Source organism: Microtus oregoni, unplaced genomic scaffold (assembly GCF_018167655.1).
Source record: "Microtus oregoni isolate MIOR12 unplaced genomic scaffold, Mior012 000012F_ref0000307, whole genome shotgun sequence".
NCBI lineage: Eukaryota > Metazoa > Chordata > Mammalia > Rodentia > Cricetidae > Microtus > Microtus oregoni.
Genome location: NW_024543071.1, coordinates 19,466,696 through 19,481,970, shown reverse-complemented (window position 1 = coordinate 19,481,970; position 15,275 = coordinate 19,466,696). Strand labels below are relative to the sequence as shown.

The 15,275-nt window shown below is 50.5% G+C and overlaps 1 protein-coding gene across 1 annotated transcript in view; it reads right to left on the bottom strand.

Moving 5' to 3' along the window:
• Positions 1-15,275, bottom strand: part of Slit1 (slit guidance ligand 1) — a 144,562-nt gene that overhangs the window by 28,574 nt on the left and 100,713 nt on the right. Inside the window, exons 15-23 of the mRNA XM_041661124.1 lie at positions 11,483-11,646; positions 10,893-10,916; positions 10,618-10,762; positions 9,619-9,693; positions 9,285-9,428; positions 6,049-6,192; positions 5,586-5,752; positions 1,949-2,081; positions 1,260-1,328 (exon numbers count right to left, since the gene is read on the bottom strand). Coding sequence (XP_041517058.1) covers positions 1,260-1,328; positions 1,949-2,081; positions 5,586-5,752; positions 6,049-6,192; positions 9,285-9,428; positions 9,619-9,693; positions 10,618-10,762; positions 10,893-10,916; positions 11,483-11,646 — 1,065 coding nt within the window. The remainder of the gene's footprint in view (positions 1-1,259; positions 1,329-1,948; positions 2,082-5,585; positions 5,753-6,048; positions 6,193-9,284; positions 9,429-9,618; positions 9,694-10,617; positions 10,763-10,892; positions 10,917-11,482; positions 11,647-15,275) is intronic.

The following is a 15,275-nucleotide window of genomic DNA, read 5'->3' as shown; positions in this document are numbered from 1 at the left end:
TGTATGCAGTTCTGACAATCATTAACCGTGTACCCTTCCTTCCGTACCCCGAGAGCCTGCCTCTGCTGCAATCCCAACTCTCCTCCTTAATGTTAGGGGCCCACTTCCTTTCTTGTGATGGGGAGATGAGGCCTTTTAATGTGAGAGGGGCAGTCTAACAGAAAGAGCTTGCTCGACATTCTTGCTGTCTGTCCTTCCTTCTTCGTGTACATCTGGACCACTGGCAGAGGTCAGGCCACAGAAAGCCTGGGGAGCTTGCAGAATGGAGTCTCTGTCTGACACCAGCCACTGTTTCACCCCCATTCCCCTGAAAGGTTCAAACACATCAGTCATTGAGCAAAGACAGACTAGCTGGAGCATCACGGTGCTGTTAGCCAGTGTTGTTCAGAGCAGCCAGGCCTTGAACTGAACGTTTCCATAGCCAAGCTTTCTCAGTGTTGACTTATACGCTCACTCCTTGCCTAAGACAAACCCACTAACAACAGTTCTCAGTTGGCACTGAGAGCAAATTCATGAAAGGCGGTTCTCAGGCTGACACTGACCCACGAACTGCACTCGTACAGAGCTCTGAGCCAAGCCACACTGTGATGGACTGTTCTCTGGACTTTTTGGATAATCTTTGGCTAATACATAGACCAAAACGATGGAGGTGAGGTACTAATTACACTGGGAAGATAAGAGGAGTTGACCTTATTATCCGGGGGTTTATTCTGAATACTCTTTGGGAGGGCTGGAAGGCGGTGATAACGGAGCAGGTTAAGAATAAATAGTATTTTTTCTTTACCTCCATTTTGTTTTTTGTTTATGTTTTTTTTTCCTTCTTTTCTTAATAAAAAAAAAGAATAAATAGTATATGGACTGATAACAGCCTTGTTTCATATTTGATTTGGGGGAGAGGGACTGAACTGAAAGACTATTTATCACCCTCTATTTGTCCCTGGCTCCTTGCAGAGATCACTAAGAGCAATAATAATCACTAGGCTACAGGGAGGTTTGGGGAAATGGTGTGGTCAGAGCAATAGGCCCTGCTCATGGAGACCAGAAAAGGTGCAATTCCTAGATTTGGCCACCAGATGGCAAAACAGCTCCCAGGCGTAGGTGTCCCCTGAAGAATGAATAGGGGAGCAGGCAGAATTCCTTAGCAGCCTCTGCCTACAAGTGGGAGATGCCTGGAAAGGAGGAACTGTGGTGGTTGGATGCCAGTGGTCCTCCTGACCATGGAGGCAGGCCTGGGATCCTCAAGGCTCCTGGATACTCACACAAGCTGCAGGTACTTGAAGGTAGCCAGCTGTCCGGGAACCAGTGTGAACTGGTTGCCATCCAAATAGCTAAGGAGAGAACACAGCAGCATGAGCACCTGTTGCAGACATTTACATCCACCTAGGAGCTGCAACACCGTGAGCTGTAAAACTGGGCCATGCTGAATGCTGGCGCAGGGGACGCGAGGGCCAGGCCACCTTTGCACGCAGCTGGCGAGAGAGTGAAAGGGACACAGCTTTTCTTGAGAGGCCACTAGGCCAAGACAGCAAGAGTCCTGTGCACCCAGTGCCTCTGGAGTAAAAGCGTCACTAAAGGATCTACACTTAGGTGCTATTTGTGATGGCTCAAAGAGGAAACATCTCCTGCCAAAAAGGGATTTGTTGTGGAGACCAGACTTGACCCACGGAAGGAACATTGCATCTATAGACCTTAACGATGTCTTCCCCACAAACATTGTGAAGCGAGGAAAGCAATGTTATTTTTTGAAAGCAGAGCGCTTACCATGCATTTGTCATGAGGTAACTATAGAGAAGGGACAGGGGAAAGTGGAAGCCATGCTGGAGCCTTTCTGGGCTAACCCTCCTTTGGGTAGGCCAGCACCTACGTATGCTGCAGCGTCTTCTCCCACCGCCAGGTCCCATGGGTCCTGTTTCACAGGCCAACAGATTGCAAGTCTGGGGCTACTCACAGTTCTGTGACGTTCTTGGGGATGCCCTTGGGCAGTGCCTGGAGGTGCTTGTTGCTGCACCGGACCACGGTGTCCAGGCAGGCGCACTCCTGGGGGCACTGTGGGCGGGGCAGGCACCCCACCTCCTCCTGACCTGGGAAGGAAGGTGTGACATCTTGGTCAGTCAGGGGCCTGGTATCATTGGGAAAGTCCCTGAGACTCCCTTCTGGGAAAGTTTCCAGGTTAAAACAGATCCAGGTAATCTCTCCCACCTCAGACCGAAGGTGGTCCCAGAGGAGACATGACTACTACCTCTTGAGCACCAGACACTCCCTGGCACTGTTTTGAGCATGCTCCCCTTGGTGACACCGCAAAGGGTGCCCCTGTCACCCCTCAGGATGCACTGGTCAGGCCCAGCACTCAGTGCAGCAGCTGGCCCACTCTGGTATCCGGTGGATGCAGAGGGCGAATAGTTTTCTCTTTCACTGACATCTGGGCAGGATGAATGACTTGTCCTCAAGCTGATGAGGCCTCTTAGGGTGAGGCCCAAGCCTGGCAGATGCAGACCAGCGAGCCCTTCATCCATCATTCTCCAGCAAAGAGCCCTCTGTGTGTCTTCCTTTCTTATAATGGGGTGCAGGAGAGCCAACGGTCCTGGTCAGAGTTGTTGAGACCACGGAACGACAGCATGTACCCTCTGCCGACAGTGACTCGGTTATAGGGGCTGACCGCGTTCAGACACGGCATCGCGAAGAACTCACTGAGTCCTCAAAACACCATCAAGAGCCGGGCGATGGTGGCACACGCCTTTAATCCCAGCACTCGGGAGGCAGAGGCAGGTGGATCTCTGTGAGTTCGAGACCAGCCTGGTCTACAGAGCTAGTTCCAGGACAGGCTCCAAAGCCACAGAGAAACCCTGTCTGGGAAAACAAAAAACAAAAAACAAAAAACAAAAAACAAAAAAAACCCACCATCAAGCAGATGCACTAGAGTGGACACCTTTTAGACATGATGGAACCTAATCCAGAGTGGTCATGTAACTCTGCAAAGTCCCCTAGCCTTGAAGGCAGCACTGGGACAGGGCTCCAGGCAGACAGCCTCTGGAAGCTGTTCTCCTGGCCACTGGGCCCCATTGCCTCAACGCAGCAAACACTCAAAAAAATGTTCACACATTTTCCCCTCCTAGGAAGTTGTCCTAAAGGGACCATCACATCTGAACAGAAGAAGTTACCTATGTTGGTGCTCCCAGGAGCACAGTGTGAAATTGCCGTTGAGGTAATTTATTAAATGACAAGGGGATGGCTCAGTGCTCATCTAGGGAAGGATAGTTTGTGGTGAAAGGCTTTTGCAGGGGACCTGAAAATCCTGAGTGTGTTCTCATAGGCACCCAGTAGTGGGTCTGAAAAACAGCACTGCAGAATGGCCACAGATGCTGCCCCACTCTGGGGATGGTGGGGGGGAGGTGGTATAGGGGTGATTTTTCTATCCTTGGATTGTTAATTCTTGTTTTTAATGGTGCATTATCTATATAAGACATGTATTGTGTGTGTGTGTGTGTGTGTGTGTGTGTGTGTGTATACAAACATGCGTCTGAATGGGTTGGCCAGGAGTTTTCTGGAAGAGATATGGAATGTGGTCATGAAGGTACTTCGCTAGTCTCAGTGAACCTGGCAGGGTTCTCTCTCGGCCACACAGCAATCTGACACTCCTGAACAGCTAATAACCAACTTCTAGGACCAGAGACAGAGCTTGCAGTGGAAGAACAAGAAGGGCCCGTGTCTCCCCTGAAGGAGTCTTCAAAGTAAGACCGGGGGCGGGCTTGCACATAGAGGCCAGAGAATGACCTTGGATATCATTCCTTGGCTTTTAGGAGGGCTAGGCTGGCTAGACAGAGAGCCCCAGAGGTCCTCCCATCTCTGCCTTCCTAGCACTAGCCTCCCACACCTCCATATATGACTTTTTTTTTTTTAACATGGGTTCTGGGGATGAAAGTCAGGTCATCATGTTTGCAAGGCAAGTGATCCACATCCCCAGCCCCAAACAGACTGTTTCCTAAGTAAAACAATATTTTCCACAGGCGGTGGTGGTTCACACCCTTTATCCCAGCACTCCTGAGGCAGAGGCAGGTGGATCTCTATGAGTTCAAGGCCAGCCTGGTCTCCAGAGTGAGTTCCAGGACAGCCAGAGCAACCCAGAGAAATCCTGTCTCCAAAAATCAAAACCAAACAAACAAACAAAAACCACAAAGTTTTCAAGGCCAGTCAGTGGCAAGAGATTATAATCAAGATGCAGGGTTGGACTGAAAAAGACTAACAAACAAGAAAACAAAAACATTTAAGCCATAAAATACTTGTGTGAACCAAGACACAAGGGTAAACCATATGTGACTTCCTTCCTTTCTTTTTTGCCTTGGTCTTGCTATGGAGCCCTGGTTGGCCTTGAACTCTCTATTCTCCTGTCTCAGCCTACAAGGTATGGTCTCTCTCTGGCTTGAGATTTTTTTTTTATTTTTTTATTATTTTTTTAAAAAATATTTATTTATAAGCCGGGCGGTGGTGGCGCACGCCTTTAATCCCAGCACTCGGGAGGCAGAGGCAGGCGGATCTCTGTGAGTTTGAGACCAGCCTGGTCTACAAGAGCTAGTTCCAGGACAGGCTCCAAAGCCACAGAGAAACCCTGTCTCGAAAAACCAAAAAAAAAAAAAAAATTTATTTATTATGTATACAATATCCTTTCTGCATGTATGCCTAAAGGCCAGAAGAGGGCACCAGACCTCATTACAGATGGTTGTGAGCCACCACGTGGTTGCTGGGAATTGAACTCAGGAACTCTGGAAGAGCAGGCAATGCTCTTAACCTCTGAGCCATCTCTCCGGCCCCCTTTATTTTAAATTTTAAAAGAAAACAAAATTATTCTTATAAAAAAATCTACTGATTTTCTTTAGATTAACACTAGAGCTGTGAAAATTGCGGTGTTCCTTTGTCTTTCCCTCATATCTACACGGCCTGTTTGGGGTGACTCCAGAGAAGAGGTCCAATCTGAACGGCACGAGGGCAAAGGTATGGAGACCAGGGACCTGTATCCAGCGTCCAGCAGCAGAGGGGTCTGAGAGCTGACACCAGCCTGAGAAAAGCCCCCATGGCAGGACATGCTGAGACACCTCAGAACGGGGCAACGGAGGGACATAGTTGCTGGTTACCCCAGGAAAAATCTGCTTCCAGCAGGAACCTCGGTGTGTGGTGCTTAGAAAGAACTGAAGGAAAAGCTACATCTGCTGGAAGGGGAAGACGGCTGTGGACACAGAGAGACGAGGAGCTCAGGGGACCAGGATGACCAAGTCTTTGGCGAGCGGGGAATGAGACTCAGGCGATTCCTGCTCTGAAAGACGTGTTGGCCCCAGGCCCCTGGAGCTGGTGTCTGAGCTAAACACATTTCCATAAGGAAAAAAATACTGAGGAGTTACTGTGTTTCTCTTTGTGTGATGGGATAAGAAGTCATGTTTATATCCTTCTTCTATTCTCCCTCCCCTTTATTGACTACACAGAAGCAGCTCCAGGGTCAGCGTATCCTATTCCCTCCCCAGGGGCCAGTAGGGTGCTGCCTGCCCAGCTTCTCTGGTCAGCCCCATTCTCTCCCTGCTGGATGACCCACACGTTACCTTCTTCACACCTGAAGTCAGGGAAGGCCACATCCTGCAGGGGAATTTGCCGTAGGAAGTCGGGGTTCTGGCAGCGTGGGTTCCCCGTCACAATCTTTCTCTTCCGAAGCCAGTCACCCAGCCAGGCTAGCTGGCAGTTACAGTTGAATGGGTTGGCTAGGAGGTTTCTAGAAGAGATGGGGAATGTGGTCATGAGGGCACTTATGCCAATCTCAGTGAACCTGGTGGGGTTCTCTCCTGGCCACACAGCGATCTATGCTCCTACGCAGACAGCTAATAACTTCCCAGGTGACCAGCTTCTAGGACCAGAGACAGAACTAGCAGTGGAAGGAACAAGAAGGACCCGTGCCCCCTCTAAAGGAGTCTTCAAGTGTAAGACCCGAGAAGATCCCCACCTAGGACGGTAGGTAGGCTCCCCCTGCCGGAGCCACCAACCTGCCTGTCCTCCGAGGCTGAGACTTACAGTGTGGACAGGGCCTGAAGGGTGTCGAAGGCTCCAGGGGAGATGGTGGTGATGTGATTGTCATACAGTGACAGGAGCCGCACGTTGCGCAGTCCCGTGAAGCTGTCATTGTGGATGCAGCTGATGCGGTTGTTCCTGAGCATCCTAGGGGAGGGGTGACGGGAGAAGAGGGAGAAGATGGAGAACCCCTCAGAGGGTGTCCCCTAGCCCCAGGCCATCTCCTCAGGGACCCCTGTGGCCTATGGACAGCCACACCTGGCCCAGCTAGGATGTCATTCTAGGGCGTCTGACTTCCTCACTGCTATCTGGAACAACGCCCTGTCCCCATTACTCACTGTCCAAGACCCCTTTAATTCCCATCCCCAACCAAAAATGAAAGCAGAAAGCAAACCAGGACAGGCGATTGTGAGGGACATTTCAAGGGACTGTGAACACCCTTGGAGCAGGTCAGACTGATTAACCAGGAATCAAAGACACTTAAATAACAACCAAGTTTCTGTCTGTCAGATAGGAGAAGAAATCAAAATATCATGGTCATAATGCGGTCATAATATGGCCAGCATAGGCGAGAGCAGGAAGATGGGCACTTCCACTCACGCTAGTAAGACCAGGGCGGGCCTCTCGGGAAGTGTGTCTGCTGAGCTGTCCCAGGCTGTCTACAAAGGCCTTTCTGCAGCCGTCGGCTGGTCCACTTTCAGGACTTCATCGCCTGAATACTCAGGGAGGTGCACAGATTCGGGACAAAGCTGGTAATCACAGCTTTTCTCAAAATACAGAATGCAAAATGGCCTGAGTGGTAATTACAGAGAATTATTTTTTTTTTCATTTTTCTTGTTTTGGATTTTCGAGACAGGGTTTCTCTGTAGCTTTTGGTTCCTGTCCTGGAACTAGCTCTTGTGGACCAGGCTGGCCTCGAACTCACAGAGATCCACCTGCCTCTGCCTCCCAAGTGCTGGGATTAAAGGCGTGTGCCACCACTGACCAGCTCAGAGAATTATGTTTTAGAGAAATTCTGTGATATATGAAAGGGTCCATATTGGAGGGAAAAGCAGGTTACTAAACACAATTTATTGCAGGTTTCTATTAAAACATATCTGGGAGCTGGGTATGGTGGCATAAGCTTATAATCACAGAACTTGGGGGACCTAGGCAAAAGGATCACAAATTCAAGATTAACTTGTTACACAGGGAGACCCTGCTGAGAACGAAGAGGAAGAGGAGAAGGAAAAAAATATGTTTATATATATCTTACATATGTGTTTATATATTATTCATTATGATACATATATGTATAATTTCATTTATACAGAATAAATAGTGCCTAAAAATTCCAGTGTATAAACATATGTATGTGTTTATATATTATACATTGTGATGTATATAATTTCAGGCATAAAATTTCAGTGCAGTGCAGCATCATTAGCAAACAATACCATATATGTACTAAAAATTTTGCTAAGGAGTTGTAACTTATGTTAGATAATCTCTTTTTAAAATGTTTATTTATTTATTATGTATACAGTGTTCTGTCTGTGTGTATGCCTGCAGGCCAGAAGAGGGCACCAGACCTCATTACAGATGGTTGCGAGCCACCATGTGGTTGCTGGGAATTGAACTCAGGACCTTTGGAAGAGCAGGCAATGCTCTTAACCACTGAGCCACCTCTCCAGCCCTAGATAATCTTTTTTAAGAAATGTGCTTATGTGTATTTGCCTGCATGAATTTATTTGCACCACATGTATGTAACTGCTCACAGAGGCCAAAAGGGGTCACTGGATCTCCCAGAACTGGAGTTACAGGTGGCTGTGAGCTATTGTTATGGATACTGGGAATCAAACTCTGGTCCTCTACAAGAGCAATGCATGCTTTCCACCACTGAGCTCTCTCTCTCTCTCTCTCTCTCTCTCCCCCCCCCCCCCCCCGTGATTAGATAGATGTTTTTGTTTTGTTTTGCTTTGAGACAGGGTTTGTTTGCATAGCCCTGGTTGTTCTGGAACTCACTCTGCAGACCAGGCTGGCCTTGAACTCAGAGAGAACAGACTGCCTCTGCCTCAAGAGTGCTGGGATTAAGGTGTGTGCCACTCTGCACTGCTGATTAGATGTTCTTATTATGCTAATAATATTAATAATAGAGATAATAATGATAATTTTTGGAGAAACTGGCTATGTGTGTGGCATAGACCATCGTGATGGTCTATCTGTAGTGACCCGTGTGTGTGCACATATATGTTTGTATGTATAAAAATATATGTAGATAAAGCATGAGAAGGACAGCTACCCACACCTGTGACGCTGGTCATTTGTGGGTGGTACTGAGGGTCTAGGCACTTCACAGTCCCTCCTGGGTTTTTGCTGCCCCGTGTCCACACTGAGCCTCCCTCAGAAAGAACACAAGTGACAGTCTCTCCCAGGACCCGAGAGGAACTGGGCAGATGTAAGAGAGAGGGGACTAGCCAAACAGGAGCAGACTGGAAATACAGACTGGAAACACAGGGAAAGACCGAGCTGAGAAAGAGTGCTCGACTGGCCCCGCTTTCCCAAAACTCCCCAGGCGTCCCACGTGCATTGACAAGTCAACCAGCACCAGAAGACAGAGCTAACTGTACTGCATGCATGACAGGGACTTCAACCCAGGCAGGTGGCTCTGAGAGCTGATCTCCAGTACAGCAGCCACTACCCATCGGCAGCTAAGATGAGTTGGAATGGAGTGTGTCCCACAGCCGCAGGTGGCTCTGAGAAGGACAGCATACACAGGGACATCTGTGGAGACCAACACTGACGAGCCTGCGCTACCTGGAGGGAGCTCCCTGCAGTGGTCATGGAGGGTGATGACCATAAGACCCTAGTGGCTTCCCAAGGCCTGGAGCACTCTGTCTGGCTCCAAGTCACAGTCCAGAATTTCGAGGGATGGTGGACATCTCTGCTCTGACATCTACACATACCAAGTCACCTCGGCGGGATCCCCTCATAGCTAGCCACCCCTCTTATAGTTGTTCTGGTCACTTCTCACGTGACACCTGTATCCCAGAAGCCTTGACCACAGGGCACTGATGGCGGAGGTTCCAATCCCTTTATCTCCTCATCCCAAGAACAAGAGGATGGGCCTCACAACAGTTACAGACAGGTTCATCAGGGGTCCCACTCTCCTGCCAATGGGACTAGGAGTAGGCTATTTCTCTTTAGTGCAGAGGCCCATGCTGTGCCTTGTCTTGGTGCCTCTAGCTCCACCCACTCACAGGGTCCGTAAGCCATCTAGACCACGGAACATGCCACTCCTGATGGACTCCAGCTGGTTGGCGGTCAAGTGCAGCTCACTGACAGATGAAGCACCCTCGAACGTCCCATCTTCGATTTCTGACACTTTGTTGTTGCTCAGGTTACTGGGAGAGGAAAGAGGGGAGAACTGTGGGTCCCCTGCACCCAGGCACCCCTCCCTCCCTTACTGTAGCCATCACCTCCAGGTGTAGGAACCCCACCCCTGCCCCCAGGGGGCGCTCTGCACCCTAGCCTTTTCCTTCCTTTCCCATGCCAACATCTTGATGGGCACTGTCCCACCAACGGGAAACTCACATTTTCTTCAGGTGTGAGAGTTTCTTAAACAGCCCCGTGGCCTCTAGGATAGAGATCTCATTGTTGTTCAGTCGTCTGTAGAAGACAAGCAATGGAACAAACACACACATATAGGGTCGACCTGGCTATGCCTTTCACTTTGAGATTATGGGGTGCAAAGTAGGCTGACTGAAATCATTTCAAAAAGAAAGCTGGACCTGGCACTGGGCAAAAGAGGGGCGGCCAATAAGGTATATTTTTAACTTAAAAATGTCATGAAGGAGCCAGGTGGTGGTGTTGCACACCTGTAATCCCAGTACTCGGGAGGCAGAGGCAGGCAGATCTGTGAGTTTGAGGCCAACCTGGTCTACAGAGTGAATTCCAGGACAGCCAGAGATACACAGAGAAACCCTGTCTTAAACAAAATGCAATGAAAGCCCAGCACAGTGTTCTAGTGGCAGAGGTGCCTGCCACCAGCTCGGAATGTTTGAGTCCTGTCCTCTTCTACATGATAGGAGAGAACTGTCCCCCAAAAGCTGATTCTGATCACACAGGCTTGGTGGCATGCACACACACACACACACACACACACACACACACACACACAATGGACAAATGGAACAAAAGTAATGAAGACTTGCTTATGTAAAAGACAAATGTGTGTAGGAAAAGGCACAAAAAGTCATACGTTTAGATAAAGGAAAACAGTGGTTGAGGGATGACTTCAACCTCAGGTTGAGACAGTGATTCATGTCTCCTTAAAGAATCACCCTTACGGAAAGCCACTCATGGTTCAGGCTGGTGACCAGCCCTGGATGTCAAAGACCCGTCAAGGAGGTGGAAGCAGGAGTAGGAGTCATGGATGAGGGCTACATCTTGCCAAAGCCATCAGCCGGCATGCTCCAGCCGGTGTCTCCCACGATCCCCCACACAGAGCTGGTTTGGACAGGAGCCCTAAGTAGACCCAGGTGGGTGAGTAGGTGCCGGGTTGAGGGGAGGGTGGGCAGCTCAGGTGCTCACAGCTCAGCCGTGGACTGGGGGATGCGCTCGGGTATCTTGGAGAGCTTCAGGCTGGAACACTCCACCACGCTGGCCTCACAGCGGCACTTGTGGGGACAGGCCACATCGCTGGTACACTCGCTGTTCAGGTGGTAATCCTCCGTCCCTAGAGTAAGAGGGTGGCAGGGCGGAGGGCCTGAGTGGGCTCCAAGCATTTGAGGGTCCCCAAGCCCCCACCTCCACAGCCACCATTCCCGCCCCTACCCCAAGCTGGTCTTTGTCTCCCACTCCCCTACCTGGAATGAAGTACTGCTCTTTGGCTGGGGAAAGGAAGCAAATGCATCAGAACATAGAATCAGCTGGGTCAGCCCCATTTCCCTTGGAAGGCACCCCAGGAATGCAACTGGGGCCCTGTGTGGAACTGCCTTTGCCTAGCCCACCTCTATGTGTAGAAGCCTTACTCCAGAGCACACATGTCCCCAGGAGCACGCCTAAATCTTCCGCTTTCACAATGCAGGCAGTCATTGTGCTGACCTTGTGGATAGGATTGAGCCTGGGTGGCACTAGGCTCCAGGACCAAACTGCCCACTGACAGATGCCAAGTGGGCTGCATCTCAGATCTGGAGGAGTCACTACCTCACTGAGATGCTTCCTAGGCCTTGGACACAGTGTCACAGCAGAGCTGACCTGGGAGCAGAGGTCTCCCTCCACAGCTTCAGCAAGCCTACTTCCCCCAGGCTGTAGCTAAGTGAGGGGCAAGGAAGAGGAACCATCCCATCCAAGCTCCAACCAGCCAGTTCAAAAGTACCTGAGGACTTCTCCATTAAGGCCACCAGAACACATTGCTGGTCCCCAAGCCTACTGGAGACATGCTCATGGCCCTTACCTGAGCAGCGGAACTTCTTGCTTTTGATCTGCCCAATGCGCTTGTTGGCCAGGCGCCGGGGGCTGGCACAGCGGGCCCCGCTTGTCTCAATGGGGTTGGTCCGTAAGAAGTCTGCCAGCCACTTGAGGTTACAGTCACAGATGAAAGGGTTCTGGGCCAGATGCCTGTCCAAAGGGACACATGGGCTGTCAGAGACCAGGGCTGCTGACCTATATGTAGGCCAGGCTTTATAACCACCTGGGGCTGAATCAGTGCTGGTGGCCTCAGGTAGGACAGAGCCGGCCATGAGAGAAATGTGGCATAGAGAATTGTCAGTGTGCGTCCCTCTGCCAGCCCATCGGAGAAGGGCTCCTTCCTGCAGAGCCAGCCTCACTCCCCTCCAAACCTCTCTGTCCCATCTTTCCAGTTTCCCCTCCCTCCTTTGACTTGGATATCTCGTGAGCATGAGTGAAGGGAGAGGGGATGGAGAGACTGACAGGCCAAGCTGCTCCTTCCTGAAGAAGAAGCTGAGGCGACAGAATGCCAAGCCAAACTTGGCCTCTGAGCCTCCCCACGGCCACCGTCTGGGTCTCTTTCTTTCCTGCAGCCTCAGACAGCCCAATGCCTACAGCCACCATCCTCAAGTGCAATAGGGCCAGGGTGGTGAGGCTGGGTCTGTCTGCATGGCAGCTGCACCTGGAGTCACCACGCCACCCCAAGCAATAGTATTGCCTTTCCTTGTCAGGGTTCTAGCTGTCTCTCACCCCAGGAAAGAACAGCAAGCAGCCTGCTGGCTACTCTAGAGATTCATTCAGCTCCCTGCCAGCTGCCTGTGTCACCAGCAGGTGATGTGAAGGTGTGGGGAGCAGCTCACAGTGGTGGCTGCTACCATTCATATTACCCCAGCAAGCCAGCTGCCAGTTCTTTTTTTTTTTTAAAGATTTAGTTTTTTAATTATATGCATGTGTGTCTGCGGGTCATATGCGCATGAGTGCAGGTACCAGAGGGGGTCAGAGGTGGTGTGTGTTGCCTGGGGTGGGGTGATGGAAATTGAACTCCAGTCCTCTGTGAGAGCAGTCTGAGCAACTTCTAACCACCGAGTCACCCTCCTGTGCAGCTCCACCACTCCTGAACCATGCCATCAGCAGGCCTGCTTACCTGTCTGTGTACCATCCCACTGGGCATGTCTGCAGAGGGCTGTCAGGATGAACATTCCCTGTCCCTGTCCTAGCTGTCACCCTTGAGCTAGAACTTGTATACACGATATAGAACTAGGGGTGGAGGGCCATGGGGTCAGGGCAGGGCCACATCTCCACCTGAGTGCCATCATCCAAGCTATATATATTGCTTATTAGCACAGCCTAGCCCATTCTAAGAACTGCATAGCTCTCAAAACCTAAGTGAGACCCTGGTCCAGGGTCTGTACCCAGCTCAATCCATACTTTGGACGACCTCTCTCCCGTCCATCACCTCCTATGTCCAGTCTTTGGCCCTAGTTTGGGATGCTGACCAGGGCTTACATTGGCCCAGCTTTCTCACCCTTGCCTTTTTTTTGATTCCTGGCTCTTCTTATCTCCAGGTCCCTTCCCTGCCTCTGCATCCCACTCAGTGAGCAAGAGGATGTGAACTTGACTTGCCAGGTAGCCTGGACCGCTTGAAACAAGGTAGGATTCGGGGGTTGCTCAGGGGCCTCCCAGCTTCCCTTCACCCCCACCTGCACCCTAGAACTGTGCCTCTGCTGGATTGATGCTCTCCTGTACATGACCTGGGAAGATCCCCTTTCCAATCAGTGAGACCGGTTATTTGGTGCTGCAGTGTGCAAGGTTTTTGAGTATAAAACAACCTAGAACATGGGGCAAGTGGTTTCAATGCAAACTTAAGTTTTGACATTGGTTGGATTTGTGTGTATGTGTGCGTGCTGTGCAGGAGAACTCATCCGGGGCTTTGAGCAAAGCTAGCTGAGTATTCTACCACTGAGCAATGCCCCAGCCTCAGATGGAAGTCTCTAACGATTTCAAGTGGCAGGCAGCTGGAGCGGACAGGACATTCTCCAGTATTAAAGGTGTACCCAGACACATGTGCCCCATGTACACCTGACTGCAGCAAACATTCTGACCGTGGAAAGGCAGACAGCTCTTCACGTGTAAGAAGTGGCAGGGAGAGTCTCTGGGGACAGATGCTGGTCTACCACATTCACCATTAAGGAAATTCTGGGTTTAAAGCCACAGTGCGGCCTCACTGCATACCCACAGCATGGTCATAATCAGATAATTTCAAACAAAAGACAAGGCAGAGTGTTGGCGAGGTTGTAAGGGATCTGGATAGGAGCCTTGTCACATGACACTGTGGTGGAGGGAGGGCCCGATGCTACAGCCACTGTGAAGCCCCCTGACAGCTCAGCTTCTTGACTAACAGTGAACTCACTCTGTGCCCCAGTGACTCGGATAGAAATGAAAGCACTGACGGATGGGGAGCTGTAAGTCAACTTCCGGGAAGTGCTCCTGAGAAAGGACCCAAATGTACTTCAGCCGGGTGGGGTGACCAAGACACAGCGACTCTGATACCCTGGAACATTACTGTTGATAACAAAAGCCACTCCTCTGCCTCTGTTTTCTTGTCAGTCAGATCAAGGATGAAATACCCAACACGATGCAAAAAACCCAAAACATTACACTACATGAAAGAGGTCAGTTAGGAAAGGCGGCCCATTGTGTGCCATGGTCAGAAACAGGCAGTCCCCAGATGGGGAAAACAGCCCATGGATTGCCTGGGGCGGGGCTGGGAATGGGTACAAGGGACCAGGGAGCCGGGTGGAGACCTTCCATCCCTGGACTGTGAGCAGCTTTGCGGACTTACTCTGTCACTGAACTGCTCGCTTAGAGGCTTTAGGCATGTAAAGTCACACCTCCGTGAGGCTGTATTGGTTTGTTAGTTTGAATTTTGAGTCAGCATCTCTATTTGTTGCTGAGGCCGAGTCTGACTCTTGGTCTTCAGCCGGGACACTGGGCATGCAGTGTTTTGTTTGCTGTTGGGGGGGGGGGGGGAACTGCAGCTCTGCAGCTCACACAGGGGTGCTGTGGATCAATCAAGCAGCCCACAGGACGGTGGATTTACTTCCGCACTCAGCCAGGGTAGTGCACTGGTCCCTGGCTCTAGGAAGAGGAGATGACCGTATCTTAGGTTCGTACATATTTTGCTCTTGTTCCAAATCATGATTCTGTTAATATGAGCAGGTGTTTAAGGCAGTCTGGCTTTGCTTTGCGCCCATTCCTGGAGCCAGTTCTGCTGAAGTACAATTGAGGAAATTACCTGGTTTTTAAATGATAGGGCTTGTTATTGTTCAACCTTGTAGGGGTCTCAGGACCGCCTCCATCTCAAGTTCCTTATGAATAAAAATACAGTCTATAGGCCCTGCCTTCATGGGGTCACTGTTATTGAGCAAGATATGGCATACAAAGAACATGAGTCCCTCCATTCCATCCCCATCTCCTTAGCAGGCTTCTGCCAGAGACGCTGCCAGTCACCGGACACAACAATCTTACCCACCTCTCCCTGTAATCTCTAATTCCACATGCTCAGTGAAGATCCCCCTGGATGGGTTATTCCTCTCACTGCCAGTAAGTCAATTAACTAACGGGAGCCAGGCTGCAGGTGTATGCGTGAGCTTAATGAGTTTGTCATTGTAGCTGACATCGACTTGCTGAGCTGAGTCCCCAGAGAGTGGGTGTCATCGCTGTAACTCCACCTGCTCAGACTCACACAGATGTTGCCTAACACTGAGGCAGCCCCAGCAGGGACTGCCCCGACCACAGAA